The sequence below is a fragment of the Gossypium arboreum genome, chromosome 8 (genome assembly GCF_025698485.1).
Source record: "Gossypium arboreum isolate Shixiya-1 chromosome 8, ASM2569848v2, whole genome shotgun sequence".
Taxonomy (NCBI): domain Eukaryota; kingdom Viridiplantae; phylum Streptophyta; class Magnoliopsida; order Malvales; family Malvaceae; genus Gossypium; species Gossypium arboreum.
In genome coordinates, this window is record NC_069077.1 from 24,913,963 (window position 1) to 24,940,092 (window position 26,130).

The following is a 26,130-nucleotide window of genomic DNA, read 5'->3' on the forward strand; positions in this document are numbered from 1 at the left end:
AAATTAAATTATAAGAACTAAATATGTAACTTATGCATAGTATAGTAGCTAATAGCAAAATTTGACAAAAAAAAAATAATAGTAATAAGAACTTGGGGGACTTGGATCTTAAGTTTAAAAATTCAAGATTCGGCACATTTTATAAATAATAATTCTTTTTATCCAAATTGAAGTTTAAAAATTTTATATCGTTTTACCCGCCACATGAAACAGAATCAGTTTAAGAAACTAAAAAGAAACAGAATCAGTTAGCTCCCACGCGCCCCAAACACAACTGCTTAGCGCTTACGATACTGTAGTCTTTCCGAGGGTATATTAGTCAGTAAAACCCTATAAAATCTCATTCTCCACACAAATAAAAGGCCGTTTTAGTAAATTCAAGTACTTCGCGGAAAAACAAAACAAGTTATCCACCAATCACCTAATTTCCCCCTGCAAGTTTTCCCTTCTTTTTTTTCTCAGTTCCCAAACAGAGGGGAAAAAGAAGAAGAAATGAAAAATAGTGAGGAATTCTTTAATTTCTACCATTTCTAATCTCGCAAAGTTTGAGGGAAAGAACCGAAAGAGAACGAATATACAAAATCTTTCAACTTTACAATTGAAAGAATATAAGGACGCTGATTTTTCATCACTAGTGTCATTTCTGCTTTAGTTTTTACTTTCTCTGAAGAAACTGCGCCTTTCTCAAGCATTTCTTCTCTTCTTTGATCAGTAAGTTTACTCTCTCTTCGCTTTTATTTGTTGTTTCTTTTGCAGAATACGTGCTTAACTTCTTTGTTTACATATACGTAGACGTAGGCGTTCTTGCATGAGTATAAATTATATTTGGATTTGCTGTTCTAGGACTGCTAGTGCGTATTCATTAATAATTTAATCTTGCCAGGTGTTTGATTAGAAAGTCAATGAGAGTTCTTGAAACGCTTGTCAAGAATAAAGATGGATTTTGCTTGTAGTTTTAAGCGTTCTACTAGCTTTCGCGCTAGTGAAGGTACTAGTTATAGGATACTGGATCCCTTATGCCATAGGTTTAGATGTAAAAATTTCGGTTACAATGTTTTTGATTCCAAGATTGGATTGAAAACTCGATCCTTGAATAAAACGAGGAAAAGTCTGGTGTATAGTGGCTGTTTAAGTTCAAATTTGGTTTTCAGAGGGAAATTTGATAGTCATTTGTGCTGTGCGTACTCAAGTACATCGTTTTATGGTTTACGTGATGTCTTGAAAGTAAGAGGAGTTAGGTCGCGTCGTCAAGGTAATAATTCTTTGGCATATGCCGTTGGGAATGGTGAGTATGTGGAGTTTGTGGAGAATAATGACGAGAACTCGAGTGGTACTGTCTCAAATGGTTTGGGAGAAGAAGAAAGAAATGAAAGTAATGAAGTGGAAACACCAACTGTGGATGAGTTGAGGGAATTGTTGCAGAAGGCAATGAGGAAATTGGAAGTGGCACGTCTTAATAGTAGAATGTTTGAGGAAAAGGCTCAGAGAATATCAGAAGCTGCGATAGCCTTGAAGGACAAAGCAGCTCATGCTCGGATTGATGTTAATAGAAGGCTTGATATGATTCCAGATATTTTGAATGAAGAGCGTGTTGCTAAAGAGGCTGTTCTAGAAGCAACAATGGAACTATCTTTAGCCAAGGCAAGGCATCAGGTGGCCATAGAGTCTCAGAAAGAGGGAAATGATTTCCCAGAAAGATCTGGGGAAAGTGATGTGGAAATTGATGTTAGGGAAGATAATGGACCACTATTGGCTGCACAAGATGAGGTTATAAAATGCAAGGAGACGCTCGAGAATTGTGAAGCAGAGTTATCGCACTTGCGGAGTAAAAAATATGAGTTGCACAATGAAGCACATCGATTGAATGAGGTTGCAGAGAAAGCAGAGATGGATGCCTTTAAAGCTGAGGAAGATGTGGCCCATATCATGCTTTTAGCAGAGCAAGCTGTTGCTTTTGAGTTGGAGGCTACACAGTGTATGCATGATGCTGAGATGGCCCTACAAAAAGCCGAAAAATCTCTTTCTACTTCAACTGGTGAAGCTGTCCATGGGAAGGTTTTGGGTGAGGAGGCTGTTGTCGAGGAGGGGGAGATCACTCAAGGGGCCTCTGATGCTGTTACTGTTGAAAGAGAAAAGGATGATACGGTAGTTGTTGAACTTGAACCTAAGGAAGACATCTTATCAGAGAAAGCGAGAAAAAGTTCCGAAGATCACGAACTAGTTGATGAGGAGAGTGATCGTGAGAATGGAATGCTGGGTTTAGAGTCTCTTAAAGAAGCTGAAATTGAAGCAGAGAAGTCAAAAAATGTTCAACCAAAGAAGCCTGAAACTCCAAAGGATCTGACAAGGGAGAGTTCACCTACCAGTACCCCAAAGTCATTGTTGAATAAATCTTCCCGTTTCTTCTCTGCGTCATTCTTTTCCTTCAGCGTTGATGGGACAGAATTCACACCAGCATCAGCTGCCCAGGATCTTGTGGAGTCTGCAAGGAAACAAATCCCTAAGCTGGTTGTAGGAATACTTCTCTTTGGAGCCGGGTATGTTTTGAATTTTACTACCTTGTTTCATTAACTAATTTAAATATATCACTCTTCCGGAAATTCCTGTATATGTCTTTACTGAACATTGTTGATTTCTTGCTTTATGACTCAAATAGTCGTATTAAATTATCTTTAGTTTTTTATAGAAGCTGTAGAAACAAGATGTGTTTCCTTTGCAATGCTATGCCATTTCTTGTTTAATTAAAAGTTTAGATCTAGAAAAACACTGCTTGATTATAGAGCAACACTGAGTCAAATCTTCTGAGAGGGTCTATTCAATCGAGTCCGTGTTTTATCAGTTTATTGCTACTTATAAGATTTCCTGCTTGGAGAAATGATTCCCACCTTCAATTACAGGGCTGCCTTCTATGCTAATCGGGCAGAGAGGAATTCTCAGCTGCTGCAGCAGCCAGATGTCATTGCCACTAGTATAGAAGAAGTTTCCGCAAATGCAAAGCCTCTGATCCGACAAATACAGAAAATTCCCAAAAGACTCAAGAAACTAGTTGCTACGTTTCCTCATCAAGAGGTATGTGATTCTTTATTAATTATCTATTTTTTATTTTTAAGCCTCTGATCCGACAAATGCAGCTTGTCATCATCTCATTTCAGTGTTTAAATTTCACAGATGAACGAGGAGGAGGCCTCCCTCCTTGATGTTTTGTGGTTACTGCTTGCAAGTGTAATTTTTGTGCCTGTCTTTCAGAAACTTCCTGGAGGTGACTAAAGTACTGTATTATTTATTTCAAATTTGAGCATGTTGCATGGAGGTGACGTTCTTAGAAAAACACATGAGTATTCTTTTCATTCATGAATTTTTGGGATAGCATTTGGAGTTCATGCTTGATTATTTTTTTGTTTTCTTTTTATGATGTTTCCTATAGTCCTAACTACACTAATTTCTGTTTGGAGCTTTTCTTCTCCTTATCATTATCATTCATTGCTCTATTTTTCCTTTTCTCTTCCTGGAATAGTGTATTAGTTGATGTTTCTATCCTATCTGCCCCAAATTTTAGGCAGCCCCGTTCTTGGATATTTGGCTGCTGGCATCTTGATTGGACCTTATGGTCTATCGATAATCCGTCATGTACATGGAACCAAAGCAATTGCTGAATTTGGAGTTGTTTTCTTGCTATTCAATATTGGCCTTGAGGTGGAGTATATTATCATATCCACGGTTCCAGCTTTACATTTGAACTCCATCATTATGAGAAGATAATAAACTTGTACCCTCATTTTGCTTTTTGCAGCTATCTGTTGAAAGGCTAAGTTCCATGAAGAAATATGTTTTTGGACTAGGCACTGCCCAGGTGATTGAGAAAATAAACTTTCTATCACTTTCACTTGTATTTTACTAAGTTCTTTTTACTTAATTTTATGTGATACAGGTCTTGGTGACAGCAGTTGCAGTTGGTCTAGTTGCTCATTTTGTTGCTGGGCATCCCAGTCCAGCTGCGATAGTGATTGGCAATGGCCTGGCATTGTCTTCAACTGCTGTTGTCCTGCAGGTAATTAACACAGACTGATTTTGCTTCAGATTTCATTTATTGTAACATGATATTATCATTATTCTTGTGCTATATGAAGAAAGGCAAAAAAAGGTAATTAGACAAGCTTCCTAGAGCAAAATATTTTAATGTTCTTGTTGATTATGTTTCCTGTTATACTCTTCTGCAGCATCGTGAAATCTTTGAAAATTAGAATATAACTTAGGATCTTCCCATGTCTTTACAAATCCACCTAATAGTTTTGATATATTTATCATATGACTATAATCTGATTGCATCAGACTTTATCATTTTCCTTTTTATTTGTGTGTATATATATTGTTCTGTCACAATAGCTACCTACCAGAGAAAATGAAACCTAAAGGTTCGATTTGATGGACATATAATTGATGTTGTCTTCATTTGCAGGTATTACAGGAGCGAGGTGAGAGTACTTCACGCCATGGACGCGCAACATTTTCTGTCTTACTCTTCCAGGTTATCCTATGATCTCGAAAAAAGTGACTGGCTCCAGGATGCAATTTGTTATAAATTGAGTTTAGCGGTCAGGGAAGATAGTTCAGTGTTTTTATCCAAAATGAACATCTTGATAACTTATACATTTATCCCTGCATCTTCTGTTTTTGTCCTTTTGTTTTTTTAATCATCTTTCCTGTTCTTCATGTTTTGAACTGTCATCTTTACCCTTCAAATGTGCAAAAGACAAAACTAGATATCTACTCAACATGATATGGTAATTGGCTATGTACTTGAGCCATCTAGCTTCAGTATTGCTTAAGATACTTTATGAATGATTAGACTAAACTAGCAATTATGGAAAATACAATTCCTACATATGATATGCTTGGATTCCTCGTTAGTCTTTCGAGTTCTGCTTGGACATTTAGTTAATTTAGATGTCATGGTTGCAAGCCATTTTATTGCTTGTTATCTATTCTTTTCAGGACTTGGCTGTTGTTGTTTTGCTTATACTCATACCTCTTATCTCGCCAAATTCATCAAAAGGAGGGGTAAGGTTTCTAAATTCTAATGATCCGTCTTTGCTTTTCCTATTTGTTCTGCATTTGACATTGAAGGTTCAGAATTTGTCTTGCTATGATGGTATGTCATTTACTTACATCCGGTTTTTTTTTTGTTCTAATGCTTGCATAAAAACGCTCAGGCTTTGATGAATGGTTTTCCTAAACTTTTATTAATAAAAGACTGCTTGTTCCTTCATCTCCTTGAGATATCTTAGTAGCTATTTACGCTCTTGGAAACTTACTCCATTAATTTGCTTAAAGGGAGCATGTGCTTTCCCCAACATCATGCCTTTTGTGTTAGTTGATTTTGCTTCCATAAAATGCTTCTAATGAACTCCCAAGAAAGTAGTCTGAATAAATATTTGCTAGTGTAAATTTAAGGGAAGAAACTTGAAGAATTTTGATGGTCAAGGCAAGTTAAGAAAAAGCGAAAATTTCCCCTCAGTCTGGTTTATATGACTGCCTTATTACTGTTATCTTTGCTGTTATTGCTTCACCAACTGATATTGGCAATTTGGGTGATGTATTTTTTCTGGTTTCCAGGTTGGTTTTGGAGCCATTGCAGAAGCTCTTGGACTAGCTGCTGTTAAGGCTGCAGTTGCCATCACTGCAATTATTGCTGGTGGAAGATTGGTAAGTTTTATATCTAAGACATTCATAAATTATGACCTCAGGTTTGCCCAATAATTTTCTATTCTGTTACTACCGTTTTTATCTTAATTTGTCCTGTAATGTTGACTGATGAAAAACTTCAAAGACTATATATATTAAGAGTGTTCAAATATAACCACGTTGGTGTATGTGATATTATTCAAGTGGAGATGATTGATCATTTATTTAATGCACATAATAATGTATTTAATAGATTGATACTACCGACTCAGTAGCATTTTTTTTTTTTTTTCCCAGACTTGATTCAGTAGCATTTAGTCCAGTCTTCTGAACTTCTACTTAATATTGTCCATACCTGCGCCCAATTCTGGAAAACCACTCTAGTGCTTCAGACACACAGCATCTGCTGATTCTTATAACCTTTTCTTATTTCCTGCAGCTGCTTCGGCCAATTTATAAGCAAATAGCAGAAAATAAAAATGCAGAAATATTCTCTGCCAATACCCTCCTTGTTATTTTAGGGACAAGTGTCCTAACTGCAAGGGTATGAAAACTTTACATTCTTGTTCTTGACTTGTTTTTTTCCCCTGCTGTAGAAGTTATACTACCTTAGAGCCTCCCCTTTTCTTTCTCTTCTTGTTGAACAGGCTGGACTTTCCATGGCATTGGGAGCATTTCTAGCTGGGTTGCTTCTTGCAGAGACTGAATTCGCTTTGCAGGTTGAATCAGATATTGCTCCATATCGAGGGCTCTTATTGGGTCTCTTTTTCATGACGGTTGGTATTTTTGGCATCTCGACAATCTGCATATGAGTAGATGTTTGTTTCGTTGAATAGCATTCTTGCTTCAGTTGTAAAACATGCCTGGTGATCATTTTATGGGGCCATAAGGTCATGTTTGGTAGGATGAAATAGATTTTTATGCCACTAGTGTAATATTATAAAATTGTCATATCACCCAATTTCATTATTTCAACAGTAGAGGATTTTATAAAAAAGCAACAACAGTAGAGCATTATTTTATCCCACAGTCCGGAGGGGGGAAAAGGTTGGGGGATGTAGTTGGATAAAGTCTTCGTATCATTTATATACACCACTGAGTTTGGAGAATCTTGGCTCTTGCTTAGGCTTGTATTGCTTTTAGGTTATTGGTACTGCCATAGATTGATTATCAAGTATGTGCAACTGATGACGTTTGCTGACTGAGTTTTCAGGTTGGCATGTCCATTGACCCAAAACTTCTTCTTTCAAATTTTCCTGCCATTGCGGGGGCATTGGGACTCTTAATTGGTGGCAAGACTATATTGGTGGCACTTGTTGGTAAACTTTGTGGTATTTCAATCATATCTGCCATAAGGGTTGGTCTTCTTCTTGCACCAGGTGGAGAATTTGCATTTGTGGCTTTTGGTGAAGCTGTTAATCAGGTTTCTGTCCCTATTAACTAGCATAGTTTAGTCATGAGGTTATTTCATTCACATGTAACGTTAATCCTGCATTTGCCAAACTTTTAGTTAATCTCTTGCTCTTTAGATTCTACTTTTGATTTTCTTCCGGCTTAGGGTGATTTGAGAAAAAATAATTTTGATAACATACTTGTGACATTAATTATAGTCGTGTCACTCTTTTTAGGTAAATGACCACTTTTTTTTACCTAATCGCCTGGGATCATTGTTCTTTTAAATATGATTGCTAATCCAACTTCTAACTGTTAATAACGAAATGTTTGTTGCTTATTCAAGTATATTGCTTATTCAAGTATAAATGGTGTTGTTGGCAGGGTATAATGTCTTCTCAGCTATCCTCATTGTTGTTCCTTGTTGTGGGGATCTCAATGGCCCTCACACCATGGCTTGCTGCTGGAGGCCAGTTAATTGCTTCTCGTTTCGAGCTTGTTGATGTTCGAAGTTTATTGCCTGTTGAGAGTGAGGTAATGTTTCCAACTTACAGCTCCATTGAGTTGTGATTACGTTTTCCCTCTCAGCAGTTTCTGGATAACTAAAGCAACCTTGCTATGGTTCTTTGAAATCCATGTTTTGTTGCATGAGGTAGTAATAATTAGATTCGGAAAGTCCAAGGCATCCGAGTGATTATCAATCCCCTGTAGGAAGAAAGCTTCATTGGTTTTGCAATAAAAGTACTGAATATTAAAGTTCAATTAATGTATGTACATTATTAAAGTTTGAGGGAATATAAAGTATCTGTATGTAGTACAGCTATTTTCAATACATTAAAGACCTGAGTTATGAGGTCGCTGATGGTTACAAATCTGCTTTTATGACTTGGTTTTATTTCCAGACTGATGATTTGCATGATCATATTATCATTTGTGGCTTTGGACGTGTTGGGCAGGTATTTAATATTTAAACCCTTTAATTGCGAAATTAGTCTAAAAATGTTAATCTGATGAACCTGCTCTCAAAATTGTAATTTGAACATGTATATAACAATGGCAATTATTCTCTTTTTCTTTTGACCATGCTCAGATCATAGCTCAGCTTCTTTCAGAACGCCTAATTCCATTTGTTGCTCTTGACGTAAGGAGGTATCCTCAAATTCTTTTTTTGAAGGAATTATTTGCATATTTTTATGATTGTCAATTGTAATTGTTATGATTTTGCAAACATCTATCTCCATCTTAAGCTTAGGGGTAGACCTATTTCATGGCACGTTTTTTCTTCAATGCAAAGCAATTAACATTTTTGTTGAAGAAGCTAAAAAACATACACGTAGATAAGGCTAAGGCATTCTGCAATGATCATAAATTTTGTTGTACTTTCAACATCTATACCTGTGGTAGAAATAATATGTAGCCAGATATCTCAAGCTCCTCAATAAAAGCTTTTCTCTTTCAGTGATCGGGTGGCTATGGGGCGTGCACTGGACCTTCCTGTTTATTTCGGAGATTCTGGTAGTCCAGAGGTAAAGCAAAACTAGTTTGAACTAAGCAAAACTTGTAGATCAATGTTGAACATTTTTTATACCGGGTGCTAGGTGCTTCATAATGTTGGTGCTGAAAGAGCATGTGCTGCAGCAATAACCTTGGATTCTCCTGGTGGCAATTATAGAACTGTTTGGGCTCTGAGCAAGCATTTCCCTAATGTGAAGACTTTCGTCCGTGCTCACGATGTTGATCATGGCCTTAATTTAGAAAAGGCTGGTGCAACGGCTGTAATATTCTGATACCTTCATACCAAAATTTCCTCCCATCGTCCTGTTTGCTTCCCTCTAATTCTCTTCTTGCTTCGTGGGCTAACCACAGGTTGTACCGGAGACCGTGGAACCAAGTCTGCAGTTGGCAGCCGCTGTTCTTTCACAGGTATGATGGATGATTGTTCCTTAACAATAGATGGATCTGGATATGCAACCTATGCATCCGCAACATGTTATCTAAGCCTTCTTACTTTTTGCCATTTCTTTATGCAGGCTAAAATTCCCTCATCGGAGATTGCGGCAACAATCAACGAATTTAGATCCCGCCATCTTAGGGAGCTAACAGAGGTATTCTCAACTGCCCTCTTTTCAATTCCAGCGATATTAAACTTTGCATTCGAACATCAAACCCGATATATGTGTGCGTTCTTATCCAAAGCTGTACCAAGATGATGGAATTCCTCTTAACTATGGATTTGGAGTCATGAGTAAATCCAAAGCTCAGCAATCAGATTCTTCGGATGATAACAATGTCACCCTTGGCAATGTGAAAGATTCTCAAGAGTAAAAAGGGGGAAAAAAACGTATAGAAGATCACTTGCCCCCATTGTTGTAAGGTGTAAAAAGGGGAGAAGGCAAGGAAATTACAAAACTTTTTAGACTGACTACAACTTTTCAAAGTGATTGATTCCTTTGATTGCATTTAAAAATGTGTTTTTCATAAAATACATTTGTATAGAGAAAACACATGTAAATATACATTCATTTTTATTTTTCCCAAAATAATTTCATCTCCTAAAAAATGTTTCTGGTTTCTGTAAATAAATGGCTGTAACCCAAAAATATTTTATTATAGTAAAAGAGTGGCGATAAAGTAATAATTCCTGGTACATACAGATTCTCTTAATAGGCAAATTTTAACAATGACTCGTATAAAATTACAATATATATATATATATATATATATATATATATGTGCTAGGGCCAAGCATTGGCTTTAGCACTTATTCTTCCATAAACTAAGAGATACAAATTGAAATGGTATACCAAGAGGGAAGTTTCAATTGCTCATGAAAAGAGCTTTGCACTGCTTTACTGTATCCTCAGGGCTGGTAACTGCAATAACGATAACAGTTATAGTAAGCCTGAAGCTTTCATAGGCACAAAATTTTCTGTCAATGGAAATTAGATATTGTGATTGGGAATAATGTTAACTTGAAATGCACAACTGACCTGTGTGTCCCTCTGTTCTCTCTGATTCATAAATTTCATGATCATTCCCTCCCTGATCACAGAACACCCAGCCAAGATCACTAGCCACATGAAAGTGCGGAAAATTAAACAAACATAAGGTATAAATTGAAAGAAAGCCAAAAAGCAAAGGGTAGTGACAAAAAATCTATAATGTAGTTTGGCCATAAGATTTGAATCAAATAAGAATCCAACCTTGTAAGTTTTGTCACCAAAGAAATGAATCTCTTGAAATTCTTCAAGGTATCTCAAGCAGTATGTTTTGTCCCAACCCTGAGGAAAAACCTATTACAACCAACATGAAGCAATGATTAATTCAATGAATCTCTATACTCCTTGTACTTAAAACGGTTAAACCGCAAATTATATGTGTCACTCACATCAAAGCTTATTTGTCCTCCAATTGAGAATGTCAAGTGAAGGTGAGCGAACTTTTCTCGAAGCACCGAAACCATTTTTGGGCGTATGTTGTGAACCTGGAACCCCAAGTGTTTTATATGTATGTAAAGCATACATCTATAAACTCTACACTATAAAAGTACAAATTCTATAAGGTATATATTTACCTTGTCATACTTTTCAAATTCATCCCTTTCTTCTTGGCTGCAGTTTCGCCCAATTGGAGATACATTGAGCATCCCACTTCGGAATTCTATGAATGTACCCCTAAACAGAATGTTGATAAAGGATTGGTCTTATTCAGCTCGAATGATAAAGGAATATGCACAGGGTTGAACTAGACTTTAAAAAATGAACTCTTCCAATGATCTTACCTTTTTATCGGGATATCCAAGTCAGCAATATAATGCAGTGTGAAGTTTATAAATTCCTGCACAATCATTTGCAGTCTATGAACAAAAAGAGTTGAGAACATGCAATGCAGTATTTCTACATATCATTCAATCACCACTTAACTCTGTGCAAGTTGGATACTCTAGCCATCCCACATTTATTTTTTGAAATAGAAGAGTATAAAGATTGTAGAGATTCTCGAAATCATCGATAACCAGACATGTTGGTAGACATCTCTAGCGCAAATCAGAAATTGCTAATGAATGCCAATGGAGTCATAACAACACCACATATGAACCCTTTTTGTTATGCAATACCTTCTAGATTTTTAATAGAATAGGATCACATTTAAGGAGAAAAAATCTTACCTTGACCTTTTTTTCTCCCAGAAATGACTTCAAGCTCTGAAAAACGGAAAAAAGAGACCCGTTAAAGAAAAGCAAATAAGCTTAAACAAACCGAGGAAAAAAAAGATTAAAGAACATATCATTAGCTCAAGCAAATACTATCCTTGCAAGTATCTGGAGAAAGTGTCTTAAAATTAGCATTTAAACACCTAGAAAATGCAGGCTATGAGTATACCTGGGTGCCAATGAGTTTTCCATCTTTATGAGCAACAAGCCCATTTTCAGAAAATACATAATCATAGTCATTGACAACTGCATTGAAAAATGTAAGCTATGGTTAATAAACACAGGCATTAATATTTCATAAAAATTTTAATCTATAATTATAGAAAGAGATATAATTGGCCACAAATTCTTCATTAATAGTTATAGAGAAACAATGAAAAGAACAACATTTCATAATTAGAAGTATAATGTCAAGAGCTGAAGCTAACCTGATTTCCCAAGTTGCTCAGATATCTTACTGAGATCAGATCCACCCACCACTCCAACAGTAACAACCTACAATTGAAAATAAAACTGGATAAACTCCCAAAAAAAAATAAGAAAAGAAGAAGTCATTTTTATGTTCCAAAAAAGATTTACCTTTTTCAGTTCCTTCATGAACTCCAACATCTTGGGTGTAGCCACCTATATACCATTTTAAATGAATGATACATTCAACAAAAAAAGAAGAAATGAAGAAAATAAAGGTCAAAATCCCACTTAAATTCAAAAACCCAAAATCATATCACTAAAATTTATAGGATTAAAAAAGAGATTGAATACCTTTCTTGGAGCTGTAAGAGTGCCATCAACATCAAATAAAGCAATCAAACCAGGTTTTCTGATAGCCATTGAAGTTTATCTGTTTTTCCTTCTTCTGCCATAAAAATTACAAAAGCTTCAAGTAAAACTGCAAACTAAAATTAAAATTAAAATTCAAAAAAATGCATTATTATGATAAGAAGTGGAAATTTAGAGCCAGAGAAGAGATGGGGATTAACTGAGAATTTTTAACCTTGAGTTTTGATGGGATTTCGAGAGAGAAAAAAAGAGTTAAAAAAGGTGAAACAAAAGCTTAGGGGATTTAAAGTATAGATCTTTAATGGCGGAACAAGGGAGGAATTGCCAGGGATTAAACAATTTGCTGAGAAGGTTTTGGTTGAGATAGAGAGCTGCTTTAGATCTGGGAGTTGCTTAGGTAAGAGAATGCATGGCAACGGGGTAGTAGCCCATCTAAGTGATGCTTCAGTTGTCATTCATACTCGTGTTATGAACGTAAAGCTTTCATGAAAATCAAAGGGTGAGAAAAACTCGACCAGTAAAGGATAATGCTTAATGGCATATTCCAAGTAGAAATGGACAAGTTTTGTAAATGGTTGAAAGATAATGGGCCAATGAGCCTAACCAACAAAACTTGGCCTGGAGCTTTAACTGATTTGCTTATCTCACATCTGTTTTTCTCTAGGCCTAATTCTGCTATTTCTCCTATATTATTGATTTCTTTTATTATTTATATCCATTTTACATTCTACTTCTTCTAGATTCAAGCTACTTCTCTTAATAATGTCATCTTAAGGTTTGAATTTATGTCTTCTCTTAAGACTTCTTCTAGATTGAATTTATGTCATCTTTATCCAATGATGTTTGAATTGGACAGAAAATCAACTACGTACTGATTTAGAAAATGATTATGAACCGGTATAAACTGATTGAACTAAGTTTTTATTAAATTTTAAATATATATTTTTATTTTTTTAAAACTTTTTAATGAGTTTTTAATCGAATTGATCGAATCGATAAACCAATGACCTTACCAGTTCGACCACTAGCCTTGTTTTAAAAACATTGGCCTTACCACTATACCCAACACTAGTTGATCTATATTATTGGTATTTTTAATTCTTGTACTTTTCAAATTTTAAAATTTCAACAATCATAAAATTGTATCGTTAAATTCTTCTATTTTCAAAATCTTTTGCAACAAGCATATTATCACATATATAATTGTAACACCCCCACATCAACCGAATCACAGATTCAGAAGAATGATGTCGCGTTACGTTACATTTCCATAAATTTAACTTATAAATATCGTTCATATCAAATATTCAAACATTATTTATATCCATATACATACATTATTAATGTCAAAGACTCTTAATTAACATGCCTTGGGGTTACATGGGTTCAAATACGAAGTTGGGTTTCAAATCCAAAATCTAATATCAAAATTCAACAATATGTCTCAAGGCAATGAGATCTTATCTCGAGACTACTTACTATTTTTGCCTTGATGTAGTTATGTCTTGAGAAATTGGGGTTCATGTCTTGAGATTGGGCCTTTTGTGTCTCAAAATTGGTCTTGAGACACCTTTGTTTTCTTAATTTATTTTCGATGTTCGGATGTTTCGAGACAAAAGTAATTGTCTGAAGACCTAAAACAATGCAAAACTAATATAAGTTCAATGTTTACTTTTCGAAGCATGTCATTATATATTTCGAGACGCGCTCAACATGTATTGGGACCTAAGAACATTATTGCATGAAATTATCATGTTTACATCTTGATGTCTCGAGACCAAATGATCAATTTACCTAGATTGTACAACAGATGTCTATCAAATGACTTCCAAATCAAGTTTAACCTATGCCAACAAAAACATCAATCCATCATTCACCAAATTAATCACATACGTATTTACAGCATTTCATGCATCAACTCTATGCATAATTAAACAAGCTATCAAATAAGCAAAACTATGCATATTAATACAGAAATAACTAGCCAAACTTAACTTCAAAATAATTAAAAGGCACATTAGAAAACAAAACATACCAAATCATCTAAAACTGATACTTAAAACACAAGACTCGATCTAGGAATATGTCATTAAATAAATTTATAGACATAGATATTAAATTTGACCGAGTTGAGTTAAACTACCTTCGATCTACTAAAGAACCTACTCTAAACCTGTGCATGAAAATAAACAAAGTAATACACTGAATATTACATACCTAGTGATGCTAATATAATTCAAACTCAATACAAGAGATTTAAATAAATAACAAGTATATACATATGTAGCATTGATAACTGTAGCTTCATTTAGTCTACCATCAATGTATGCAACCATATACAAATGTATTTCAATCTTTCATTGAATTCACAAGTCCACAATTATTATATTTCGATAATCGGTATTCATTTCAACATATTATATATTCGTGTCATTGCATTTTCAATACAAAATATACCAAAGCAATATCACATATATTTCTTATTCAATTTGGCCCTTATTAATCAATAATAGACATTATAACGGATACTCAAATCTTTATATATATCAAAACAACTCCACAACCCTTAGGAAATTGGAACTACTCAATCTGTATATCAATATATGTCCACGATCCTCTAAAATTTGGGACTGCCCACGACCTTCTGAAAATTGGAACTAAATAATATCACCTATAATGACACTATGACATACCAACTATACCCAAACTACGTCTAACATCATTTAATAGCACAATCATCATTATTTACTATCAATGCAAATGTCAATATCTATCATCGTAATACCATTAGTGTATTAAATACTATAATTAAATTATGTATAACATATTATCATGGCATCGAAATTTTATCACCACATTTTCATAATCAATTCATATAAATCATATGAGACATATATTATCAATTTTCATCATATTATCATCATTCATGCATAGTCTTATATAAGTATAATATCGTATCACACATCTAGGGTTTCAAGTTTAGAATCGATTACATTGACATTTATTTCGCATTTGACTATTTCACTAGCTAACCAATAAAATAAGTAATTGAAAGCGAATTATAATAGCACAAACCGATTTTGTTCACCTACGCCTTAACTCTCAACGTTCCGACTTTGCCATTAACTATGTACGATAAGTTCGATTATGAAGTCGAAATTAGTTCCACATATAACGTATAGAAATACATCAATTAAACATGAAATGTAATTTATTCATTTTAGTCCTTGAAAACCATAATATCAAAAAATCTTGTATCTTTTGATATTCCATATCAAATCAGAATACGACTTCATATTCACACTCTAGGAACAGCATACTTTCAATTATAACAAAAGTTTCCATCAGCTTTCATTCTATTTAATTTGGATCCTAGTATCACAAAATCAATTATAAAATCTAACTAAATTTCTAACCTAATCCAACACTTTCTACTACATTCTAACATGATCCATACATAATCTAAACATATCATCCATAATTTCAATCACAGTTAAGCTTCAACCTCACTTAAACTTATTAATAGCAATTTAATAAAAATAATAATAAGAAAATCTAATTCATAGGTTAGTTAGATTAAGCTCAAATGATTAAGAATCCATCAAAAATCAAATGAAAAACCACCCTTACCTCATGAATTGGCCACGACAAGAAGGAAGAAAAGCTAAGAAAATTTTCCTTTCTCCTCCTTAATGGTTCGACTAATAAAGAGGAAAAAAAAAAGAGAATTTGCTTTTTTATCTCTCCCACCATCAATTTTATACGTGCAATTAGTTTTATTATCATTATTTTTTAATTTCATTTAATGCCGATCTAATCGCTAATAACTTGCGTGACAAAGCTTAATGGAATTGGATGGCTTGGATCAAGTGTATTTATTAAGCTTAATTTGGCCACGGTTTAATTACCATGCACGACCATGATCAATTGCTACATAAGTCCCTCTCATTTACTTTATCATTTGTTAGCTTTCTCAATTTAGTCTCTGCACTGTTTTTTTTTTTTTTTGGGTGAATTAAACAACTATCTAAAAGAAATTAGCATAGTCGAGAATTTTCTATTCCATCAATCTCAAAAACAGGTACTAGCTCTTCAGGAATGTATTCAAAGATCTTCATATTAGTACTCCTTATTGTAGCTAACTTTGCAAGACGGCCAGCGACTTGATTGCTCTCTCTTTGAACATGTTTTATCTTCCAATGTTGTATAGCTTGTAGACTCACGTGGATTCTACGTAATAAAGCTAAGCATGAATCTGTCAAATTGGCATCTTGAATAACTTTGACTACTTCCAAATTTTTCGTATGAATCACAACTTTTTGATATCCCCTTTCATGGACGAGTGTTATGCCATCTAGAACACCCCATAGTTCAGCATCGAAGACTGTGCATAATCCCAAATAACAATTGAACCCAACGATCCACTCCTCTTCTTGCTTACACGCCATCCCTCCTGAAGCCGCAAAACATGCATCCAACATAACAGCTCCATCAGTGAACAAATGGATCCAATTACCTGTCATCGAAGAATCATGATCTGCTTAAATTTGATTAGGCAGGACCCACTTACGAGCAGGAAAATATTATTTTGCCCAACACACAAAAGACTTAATAGTTTCAGTAAAGCTCTAAGATATTCCTTGGAAATAAAAAGGTTCATGTTCTTCCATAAACGCCAAACAATTAAACCAAAGAGACTTGACCAAAGACTTCCCACATTGGGCATCTATATAGAAGAGCAAAGATTTATCCCTATCCACTCGAGCAAATCACCAGAGAAAAAACTGCTTTGAAGTTCCAAGAGAATAACACGAAACCAAACCTCTCTAGCTGCCGAATAATTCTTAAGGACATGAATTAAATCCTCTTCGCCATGTCCACAAAGCGAACACAAACCATTTTGTCCAATATCCCGTTTGATCCATTCCATATTCGTTAGAAGGCGTTGCTTGAAAACAAGCCACAAGAATAACTGAACTTGTTGAGGTCCCAGAAACTTCCAAGTAACCTTCCACCATTTATCTTTAGAATACCAAAAACTTTCATGAAGAGACCTACAAGCACTTTTCATAGAAAATGATCCAGTAGATGTGCCAATCCAATTAATTTTGTCATTACCTGTAGAAGGATATGGAGGAAGGATGCTAACAATTCTTTTAATAATATCTTCTGACAACTAGACTCTAAACAAGTCCAAATTCTATGCCCCATCATTGGAAATCATGTCACACAGAAAACATTCTGACACAAGATTGCTTTGAGAAAGAATATAATTCATCAAAGGACCAACATTAGGAATCCAAGGATCCTTCCAACAACGGATGGAATTTCCTATTCCCATATACTAACATAAGTTTTCGCGCAAAAGAGGCCAGACCTTAGCAAGGGCTCTCGAAACAGTTGAGCAATTCCCTCGTATTATGCTTTCAGGAATTTTATCCTCCATCCTGTATTTTGCTCGCAGAACTCAAACCAATAAGGCATCATTTTTAGAAACAAGATTAAATCCTAACTTCAGTAAGAAGGCAAAATTTTGATATTCTAAATGACAGAAACCGAGACCTCCACGAGAGAGAGGTTGACAAATAGAACCCCAATCAACCAAGGATATATTTCTTATCCCATTGGTAGAACCCCAAATGAATTGCCTAGCCAAACCTTCGATTTCGTCACAAACACCTTAGGGAATACTCATAGATTGCATAAAATAATTTGGGATAGAAAGGACAGATTGGACAAAGGTGATTCTATCAGCCATCGAAAGTTGCTTAGCACCCCAATTATTCAATTCGCTACGTACCTTATCCACAATGAACCTCAAAGTAGAGCAAGTAACTCTGCCATGAAATAATGGCACTCCCAAATAGATACCCAAATTGTGCACCTTCTGATATCCAAGTAAGCTACTCAAATTATCTTTAAGATTATCTTCTACTCCTCCAAAGAAAAACATAATGGTTTTCTGAACATTAACCTGATGACCTGAAATATTGCAAAATTTATCAAGAATTTCCTTAAGGACCTCAGCATGCTTCAAGTCTACCTTAGAGAGATAACTAAGTCATCTGCAAAGAACATGATAATCTGATAGGTTTTCACTTACCACTAGAAATAGCTGACTGAATCCTATGTCCTAACCATTCCATACAAAGCACAAAAAAGTATGGAGATAATGTGCATCCCTATTGAACGCCTTTAAGAGGCTTAAACTTAGGAGTTGGCACCCCATTTTACAAAATCTTCATGGTGGAGTTTGAGATAGCTGACATGATTCCTCTCCTAAGAAAACATGGAATACTTGCTGCTTGCAACAAACTATCAATGAAATCCCATTGTAATCTGTCATAGGCCTTTTCAAGGGTGATTTTGACAGCCATTCATCTTTTATTCTTAGCCTTCATAGAGTGTATGACCTCCTAGGTTATAAGGATATTATCAGATGTTTCTTCCCGCAATAAAACCAGCCTGCTCACAAGAAAATGATTTTAGGGAATACCACCCTAAATCTACTTGCAATTACCTTGATTACCAGCTTATAAAGGACGGAGTAGAGACTAATAGGATGAAATTGTGAGAATTCCTCAGGATTAGCAACTTAGGGACGAGAATAAGAAGAGTACTGTTAAGTCCTTGATCAATAGAACAACCATTGAAAATACTTTTAACCTAGTTACAGATCGCTTCTCCTATGTTATCCCATTGATTCTAAAAGAAACTGGCATGGAAACCATCACTACTTGAGCTTTTAGAGGGGTCATGCCGAACAGAACTTTCTTAATTTCCTAATTCGAAATAGCACTCTCCAAAAAATCCTTATCACACTATTCAATTGGAGGAAAAGAGTTATGAGGTAGAGACCCCCTAAGTCGGATGTTCCCTATATAATTTCTGAAAGAAATTAACCCTCTTTTGCTGAATAACATCAGGATCATAAATCCAATCCCTATCCTGACTACGCAAAGAAGTAATGCGATTAGCCTTCCTCTTTTAGATTGTACGACGATAGAAAAATCTAGTATTTAGGTGCCCCAAGTTAGTCGCAACTGAATTTCTGTTTCCATAACAATTCTTCATGCAAAAGAACCGATTCTATTGTCTCTCTAATCTTCATCTCTTTATGGACCAAAAATTCTGAATCCAAAGTTTCAATGCCTTCTGAACATTCAATAAGGAGTGAAACTTTTTTTTACGATCACCAATATGACCGTATATAGATTTATTCCAGACCTTGAGGCTAGCAGTTAAATTAGAAAAGGATTCAAATATTTAACCGTTATACTTCCAATTCTCATTGACAAAATTGAATAAGGATGGATGTTCTGCCCAACCCGCAAGAAATTTGAAAGGACGCCCCTTGGGTAAGGAGTGAGCTGGATTAAAATTAAGAATAAGTGGTTGGTGATCCGATTTAAACCTAGTAAGGTGAGTAATCAACAATCCAAAAAGGCTTGAACCCACGCTTCATTCCCTAAAGCACGATCAAGACGCTCAAAAGTCCTCGCTCTTTGCCAAGTAAACAAAGGACCACTGAAACCAAAGTCATGAAGCCCATTAAATCGACAAAATCTCCAAATTAAGAGCACGTTGTCCCACTAGACCTCCCTCCTTTTTTCTCATCAGAGGACAAAATAGCATTAAAATCACCAATAGTTAACTACGGGATCGAAGCAGAAGGGATAGTAGTCTTCAGTTGCTCCCAAAGCAATCTTCGTTTCCTCCAATTAGGACTACCATAGACAAAAGCTATAAAGACATACTGAGAAGAAACACTACTGCAAATACGGACCAAAATGAATTGAGGATGATTACGTATAACCTCAAGATTAACAGTATTTTTCCAACTAATCCAAATGCCTCCTGAAAATTCTACTGCTTCAACTCGGTGAGAGTACTGAAAACCCAACTTGTCAATGACTTCATCAGTTTTTCTCCCACATACCCTTGGCTTCAACAAGCTAAAAATATCTGGTTTAAAACTTTGTGTTCGCACACCCTTGACAATTCCATGAAAGAAGGGAAAGATTCAAATCCGTTAAATATTAAATCAACACAAAAAAAAAACTAACTTACAAACAAGGGGCAAATTTAAAGACAAGTTACTTCCCTGACTCCTTACGGCCATCATCTGGAGCATCCTGCAGAGACTCAACCAAATTTCTCATCGACTCGTGAAGAGGAACCTGAGTACTAGAATTTTTAAAAATATTTCCTCTATCACGAATGGTCCGGTTGAGCTTCTTGCCTCTCCGTCTTCCATTAAATTTTCCGCCAATAATTCTCACACCAGTATCCGCAAAGCCACCACCCACCTCTGTAACTTGACCCTCACCCATGTCTCCCAAAGAATTTGGTTGAACATTCTCCTTGAAAACAACTGTAGAATGTTTATTCGAATCTAAAATACTTTTCTCTAAAGAAAATAGCACCTCCGAATTCCTTTTATAAATAGGATTAAAGTGAAAGAATAAGGCATAATTATTCATGGCGCAAGAAGAACTTACCCTAGATCGATCACCAATTTTTCCCATTCACGGTTTCGCTGTTTTGAACAGTAGGAAAATCCTCCAAAATTAAAGGCATCTGGACGTCCTTAATATGGTCTGAAAATGCTGGACCTTGAAAACCCTTTAACCTAATTCGACATTTGGCGAAATCAGGTCTATTAGCTAAATTAATAAAGCCCAGACCATTGGCTTGCAAAGGATGGCTCCCTTGACCCGTTGGACTTGGAACACTCCAGCGGAAACAAAGCCATGTCCACTCTTCCCTTTTCCATTAGGCTCCTTAGCCCCAACAATCAATTTGTGGCCCACTGATTTCCTATGGCCCATAGAACTATCCTGTCCAGACTTTTCAATCAACGAAATGGAGCCTTATTTGCACCGACAAGATTCAGAGAGATAAAATTCCCAGCTTGATTAGTGCTATTGTTCAAATCCCCTTCACGAGTCTCCCCCTGAAAATTTTCTGTTTCATTTAGGGAATCCAACACATTAAATCTTGATTTACCTGCCAAATTTCTAAGATTTTCGGCACTAATCTTTCTAGCATCCCTTGAATTACACCTACTCCTCCTCTCGACAAGCATCCACGGACCATAGGCGTCATTAGCATCCGTTGATTCCTTCCCCACCGGAGCTGAAATAATCGTTTGATCTCCCTTACCGGACGATTTCCCTTCAAAATCTGCCCCTGGAATAATCACCTTCGACGAGCATAACTCCTTCATGTGTCCATAACAACCACATGAAAAGCAAACAGTAGGTAAATATTCATACTCTATTCTTTGGAGGGGCCCGTTTATCAGAACTTGTGAGACTAAAAGTTTGTCCAGACTGACATTAACCACCATACGCGCAAATCTTCCCCTTGCTCTGCTATCTGTGTTGAAGTCTAGCTTGCCAACCTTACCAACCATGCCCCCAATCTCTCATAATATCTTCTTTTTGTACATATAACCCGGTAGCCTGGGAATTCTAATCCAGGACATGACCACACTAGGAAAGGGTTGTGTTAGATCAAAGTCAATGGACTATGGCTGAACAGTTAAATATTGGCCAAAGATGATCCAAGGTCCTTGAGAGAGTACCCATTCGTAACCTTTTTTATTCTGGAATTTGGCCAAAAAATAGCCATTAGCAATATCCATCAAGATTTCCACAGAGCATAAATTTTGTTTTGGAGTGCAGCATACCTTATGCTCCTTCCTAAAAGCTTGATCACCACAGTAAAAGACATATCTTTGATCAACAACTGGTTAATTCTCTCTGAAAACTTAATAGAATGAATGCCATTAACAAAAGATCTCATAACGTCTCCCTCCACAAAGGCAAAGTCACCATCTTCATCAATACCCGATCCACTATTCTTCCTTCCTAATTCCCAAGAACTTTTCCCTATTAGCCTCTCCTTCTATGAAAGCGGTGGATCAGGATCCAGTTCCACTGCCTTCGTCACATTCGAATCTACTTTCTCATTCTGACAAGCCCCACCCTTGTCGTCTTCGTTAGGAGAACCATTAGAAATCGTCATTCACAAGAGAAAACCTAAAGTAATTAGAAGTTGATTGAATTTAGGTGGTTTATTTTAGATTTTTTTTATAAAAATAACCAAAAAATAATAATTAATTACTTAAATGACCTATTTTTTTTATAAAATATGAAAATAACTTAAAATCTACCGCAAAAGTTGGAAGAGCAAAGTGTTTGGTACCATCAATATGTCACGTCAGTAATCTACATTAAAAAATTAATTTTTTGGTATAGTCATGTAGAATAGCGCCACTTGTATAAACATTAGAAAAATACTGTGATTTTTGAAAGTATGGGAGGTTTAAGTAATTTTACCTTTTTCTGGTGGAGCCAAATAAATTGGCACCACCAGATTCCAAGAAAGTAGCCTATCTGCCTATTTGTCTATTGAAACAAGTAAAATTACTTAAACCTCCCGTACTTTCAAAAATCGCAGTATTTTTCTAGTGTTTATATAAGTGGCCCCCATTCACATGGCTATACTGAAAAATTAATTTTTTAATGCAGATTGTTGATATGACATGTTGGTGGCGCCAAACACTTTGGCTCCACCAATTTTTACTGTAAATTTTGGGTTATTTTTATATTTTATAAAAAATAAATCATTTAAGTAATTAATTATTTTTTGGGTTATTTTTATAAAAAAAAAAAAAAGCCTTCATTTTAACCTGTTAAGTGGCATTAAATAGGGAAAGCTTCTGCACTATTTTCTTTAATAATTCACAAAAACCACTTTATATTTCTAATTGCCAAATCCATAATTTGCTCAAGGACATTCTTGATTTAATAATAAGTTGTCCCAGTTTAAATAAATTTGACCTTAAGATTCAAATTTTTTTGACAACAAAAAAGTCAGGTCGTTACAATAATGCTATGTCAACTTATCATTTCTACGTAATATTGAAAAAATACATCCTTTTAGTTAATGGATTAGTGGTTATCATTTGACTTAGAATTAAAATTTCAAAATTTATAAAATATAAAGACTAAAAATAATTAGATCGAAGAATATGCATCAAACCAACAACTTATACATGGGACGGAACTAATAGCAAAATTTTAACATAATCAATTTAGGTGTTACCATTTGAAATAAGATTGAAATTTTACATTTTGAAAAGATTATTAGAATACAAAAATTAAATATAACCTTTCTTTCGTCTCAGGAAATTTCTCAAAATTTACAGCTAAGGAACCGTACAATTCTTATTTAGATAAATTTATTTTTACCTTTGGAAAAGTGAAATTAAGTTTGAATCTTTGGTAAAACCTGACTTCTAAATTCTAATGCATTTCACTTTCAAGTTTTTTAAATATATTCATAAAAGGTTAACATACAATTTGGGATCTACTTTTAGCACTTAAGTATATTTTTCAATTTAATAACTACTTTTTTTGTCCTATTTAAATACTGACTTTAATTTCAATATTCAATACTTTTTTTTTCCAAGTACTTATTATTTACTAGAATTTGTGCGCCATACCAAATGAGACCAAAAAAAAAAAAAAAAAAACCCTCAAATACTAAATTGAATAAAATAAAAATCAAGCCTTAAATGGTGTATTAACCCATATATAAAAATATTCTACTCATTCTCATTTCTAACACTTAGAAAGAAAAAGAGGAAAAAAAACGATTTAATCCACTTAACCGATGGAATAAACAGATATTAAGTTGATTCAGTTTGAAAAACAAATCAACTTCAAAATTTGTCAATAACACAGTGAAGGCAAAACAAGCACAACTTATTGATCACGAAGAAAGCTAAATCGGTGAAAGGGTCTCAAATACAGATCATAGGCTGCTCTGATATGCCATCGGTACTCCATCAACAGCCCCAGGCAGACTTCAATAATCTTTGTTTCCGAAGTTCTTGCACCAAAGCTGTGAAGGAATCGGACGGACAGGCTGATGAGGTCGTTGCTGCAACAAAAAGGATGGTTTATAAGTTTTGAATCAATATCATCTGAAAATTAGTAGATTTTAGTCACCAAAGTTCTCAAATTAAAAGTTGAGCAATTTGTGTCTGGCATTATCAGTTTGATCAGCTGAGACCCAGAACCACTTAAGGAGATAAAGACGTGCATAAAGCAATACAAATACGGACATTTACTTCGATAATTTGATGAAGACACAGTATGACAATCTGTGAGTGACAAATTGAGCTTGGAAGGCACATAGACGATTGAAATCCTAACATACAAGTATAAAGAGTAAAAATGCCATTGAGGAAGCTAAATGTCAGTTACCAGATGAGAAAATGAGAAGCTGGAATTTACATTAGTGATGGGCTTGGAAACCATCAATAAGATAGACTTTATGCATGATGAGGGTGACTTTTTTAACTTACCTTCTTCACATATTGATTTCATTAAGGAAAGTGGGAAGTGTTAGATCTATCAGTGTTCAATTAGGAATATATGCTGATCAAGCAACTACAAGAAAAACTCGACTTTTCTGCACCATTTAGACGTTGAAATGAAACTGAGAGAAAGTTTAATGAACACTAGAACTATGTTTGATTAATAAAATTTAAACAAAAACAGTCAACTAAATGTTTGAATGATCAAGCAGATAGCTGGTAGCCTATTCGAAAGGGATTATCATAATTGACCTTCGTATCCACTTCTATCTTTGTTTGTATCTAAATTTTCAGGCTTCAAGCAACATTTCTACTAGCCTATGTTACTCAGATTTGAGAACGCACATCGGATATGGGTATGTAGCCTGTTACACCTCGTCACCAAACACCTCGTAGATACCTCACCTAAACGCCTATCATTAGAACTTCTTAGTGGCCTCGCAGGGTAAACCCTTTGATCGACGAGCAGACACCTCGCCCAACATATCCCTGCAATCTGTCCACATCAAGCAAGCCCCACTCACTGTTCATCCTACCTAGACCACTTGTCTGCCAATGCCTCAACGAGAAAATGAGATGTGGCACCTCGGGACAAGCGAAGACTTGTATATATAAACAGGGACCTCAACGATAGAGCCTAAGTACCCATAAAACACCTGAATTTCCCACCTAACTGGACCTCCACCATTCTTCTAGCTCCTTCTACCTATCTCCGGCCACCGTACGGCTCCCCACCAAGCAGGGTGAACCGTTCTGAGCCACCATTACCTCTTCTATGTATAACATATCCTATGCTGGATTTTTTTCTATGTTTCTCTATACAGGAAAGTCATACCCCACCATACCCATGCCCAGAAATGTATCCAAATTTCAACAAAAATGAGAAGCGCAGGAAAAATAGCTACATGATTTGACCAAATCCATAACCAACATCTTAGCATGAATACTTCATAAAGAATTGAATCCTTTCAATTTTCAAAATGGTAAAAACCCCCTAGAGTCAACAATTCAATTAGTTAGGGCTAATATAGGTTCTATTTCTAAACAGAAATCAGAAACGGTAATAAAAAAATTAAAAAAAAAAGAGAAAAGAGGGGGATTTATGAACCTCGAGCTCGGCTGATTTCATGGCAATGGGGATGCAAATGAGGAAAACGCCGAACATGGCAATGGCAGTGTTGCGACGCCAGTGCTTGGGCCGGCAGTACGGACCCCCCGACATGCTCCACACCTTCGCCCTGAAATCCTGAACTCCATGCCCATGCTCTCCCCCTCCCATTTTTCCCCCTAATTTGATCGACGGATTGAATCACTAAGAAATCTGTACACAAAATAGATAATAAAAAAAATGCATCAAAATGAAAGAAGAAGAAGAAGAAGAAGAAGAAGAAGAAACAACAGAGCTTTATGAAATAACTTGTTTGGAGGATTAAGAGAGAAAAAAAGAGAAGGATTATTTGGTGATTGGATTACCTTTGAGTAATGGCAGGTCAAGAACAAGGATCAGCTGAGGTGACAGTGATGGAATGGATTTAAAGCATCGTTGGTGGTTTATGAAGGAATTTATCGTCTTGTTATTATCATAAGAGCCCACTGAAGCCCATTGCTTGAAGATTTACAGAGCTATTTAAAGTGGTTCTGATTTTAGTGGGCTGCTCTTAGTAGGGTT

At 35.4% G+C, this 26,130-nt stretch overlaps 3 protein-coding genes across 10 annotated transcripts; 1 reads left to right on the forward strand and 2 right to left on the reverse strand.

The window, feature by feature from the left end:
* Nucleotides 1-342: 342 nt before the first annotated feature.
* Nucleotides 343-9,712, forward strand: LOC108469966 (K(+) efflux antiporter 2, chloroplastic-like). The gene is made up of 21 exons (XM_017771104.2): nucleotides 343-711; nucleotides 884-2,537; nucleotides 2,898-3,069; nucleotides 3,169-3,259; nucleotides 3,557-3,693; nucleotides 3,791-3,850; nucleotides 3,929-4,048; nucleotides 4,457-4,525; nucleotides 4,993-5,058; nucleotides 5,614-5,703; nucleotides 6,122-6,226; nucleotides 6,330-6,458; nucleotides 6,896-7,105; nucleotides 7,459-7,608; nucleotides 7,977-8,030; nucleotides 8,165-8,223; nucleotides 8,534-8,600; nucleotides 8,673-8,849; nucleotides 8,941-8,997; nucleotides 9,105-9,179; nucleotides 9,271-9,712. Exons 2-21 carry the CDS (start codon nucleotides 937-939, stop codon nucleotides 9,397-9,399), a joined length of 3,618 nt encoding a protein of 1,205 aa, XP_017626593.1. The 5' UTR covers nucleotides 343-711; nucleotides 884-936; the 3' UTR covers nucleotides 9,400-9,712.
* Nucleotides 9,637-20,685, reverse strand: LOC108469967 (phosphomannomutase). Of its 7 annotated transcripts, XM_053017991.1 has the most exons (13): nucleotides 20,569-20,636; nucleotides 13,862-13,911; nucleotides 12,050-12,143; nucleotides 11,867-11,911; nucleotides 11,716-11,782; nucleotides 11,457-11,533; nucleotides 11,243-11,278; nucleotides 10,856-10,911; nucleotides 10,649-10,748; nucleotides 10,463-10,558; nucleotides 10,278-10,367; nucleotides 10,065-10,116; nucleotides 9,637-9,947 (listed from the first exon to the last, which is right to left on the reverse strand). In XM_053017991.1, exons 3-13 carry the CDS (start codon nucleotides 12,116-12,118, stop codon nucleotides 9,892-9,894), a joined length of 744 nt encoding a protein of 247 aa, XP_052873951.1. In that variant the 5' UTR covers nucleotides 12,119-12,143; nucleotides 13,862-13,911; nucleotides 20,569-20,636; the 3' UTR covers nucleotides 9,637-9,891. The 7 variants fall into 7 exon arrangements, 5 of the variants coding, with proteins under 5 accessions (XP_052873951.1, XP_052873950.1, XP_017626598.1 ...); XR_001869228.2 differs by lacking the exons at nucleotides 13,862-13,911; nucleotides 20,569-20,636 and adding an exon at nucleotides 12,282-12,722 and having other exon boundaries at nucleotides 10,065-10,144; XM_053017990.1 differs by lacking the exon at nucleotides 13,862-13,911 and having other exon boundaries at nucleotides 20,569-20,664.
* A 2,987-nt stretch (nucleotides 20,686-23,672) lies between these two features.
* Nucleotides 23,673-26,087, reverse strand: LOC108468160 (uncharacterized). Of its 2 annotated transcripts, none has more exons than XM_017769031.2 (3): nucleotides 25,935-26,087; nucleotides 25,570-25,782; nucleotides 23,673-24,022 (listed from the first exon to the last, which is right to left on the reverse strand). In XM_017769031.2, exons 2-3 carry the CDS (start codon nucleotides 25,738-25,740, stop codon nucleotides 23,948-23,950), a joined length of 246 nt encoding a protein of 81 aa, XP_017624520.1. In that variant the 5' UTR covers nucleotides 25,741-25,782; nucleotides 25,935-26,087; the 3' UTR covers nucleotides 23,673-23,947. The 2 variants fall into 2 exon arrangements, with proteins under 2 accessions (XP_017624520.1, XP_052887517.1); XM_053031557.1 differs by lacking the exon at nucleotides 25,935-26,087 and adding an exon at nucleotides 25,879-25,927.
* Nucleotides 26,088-26,130: the final 43 nt, after the last annotated feature.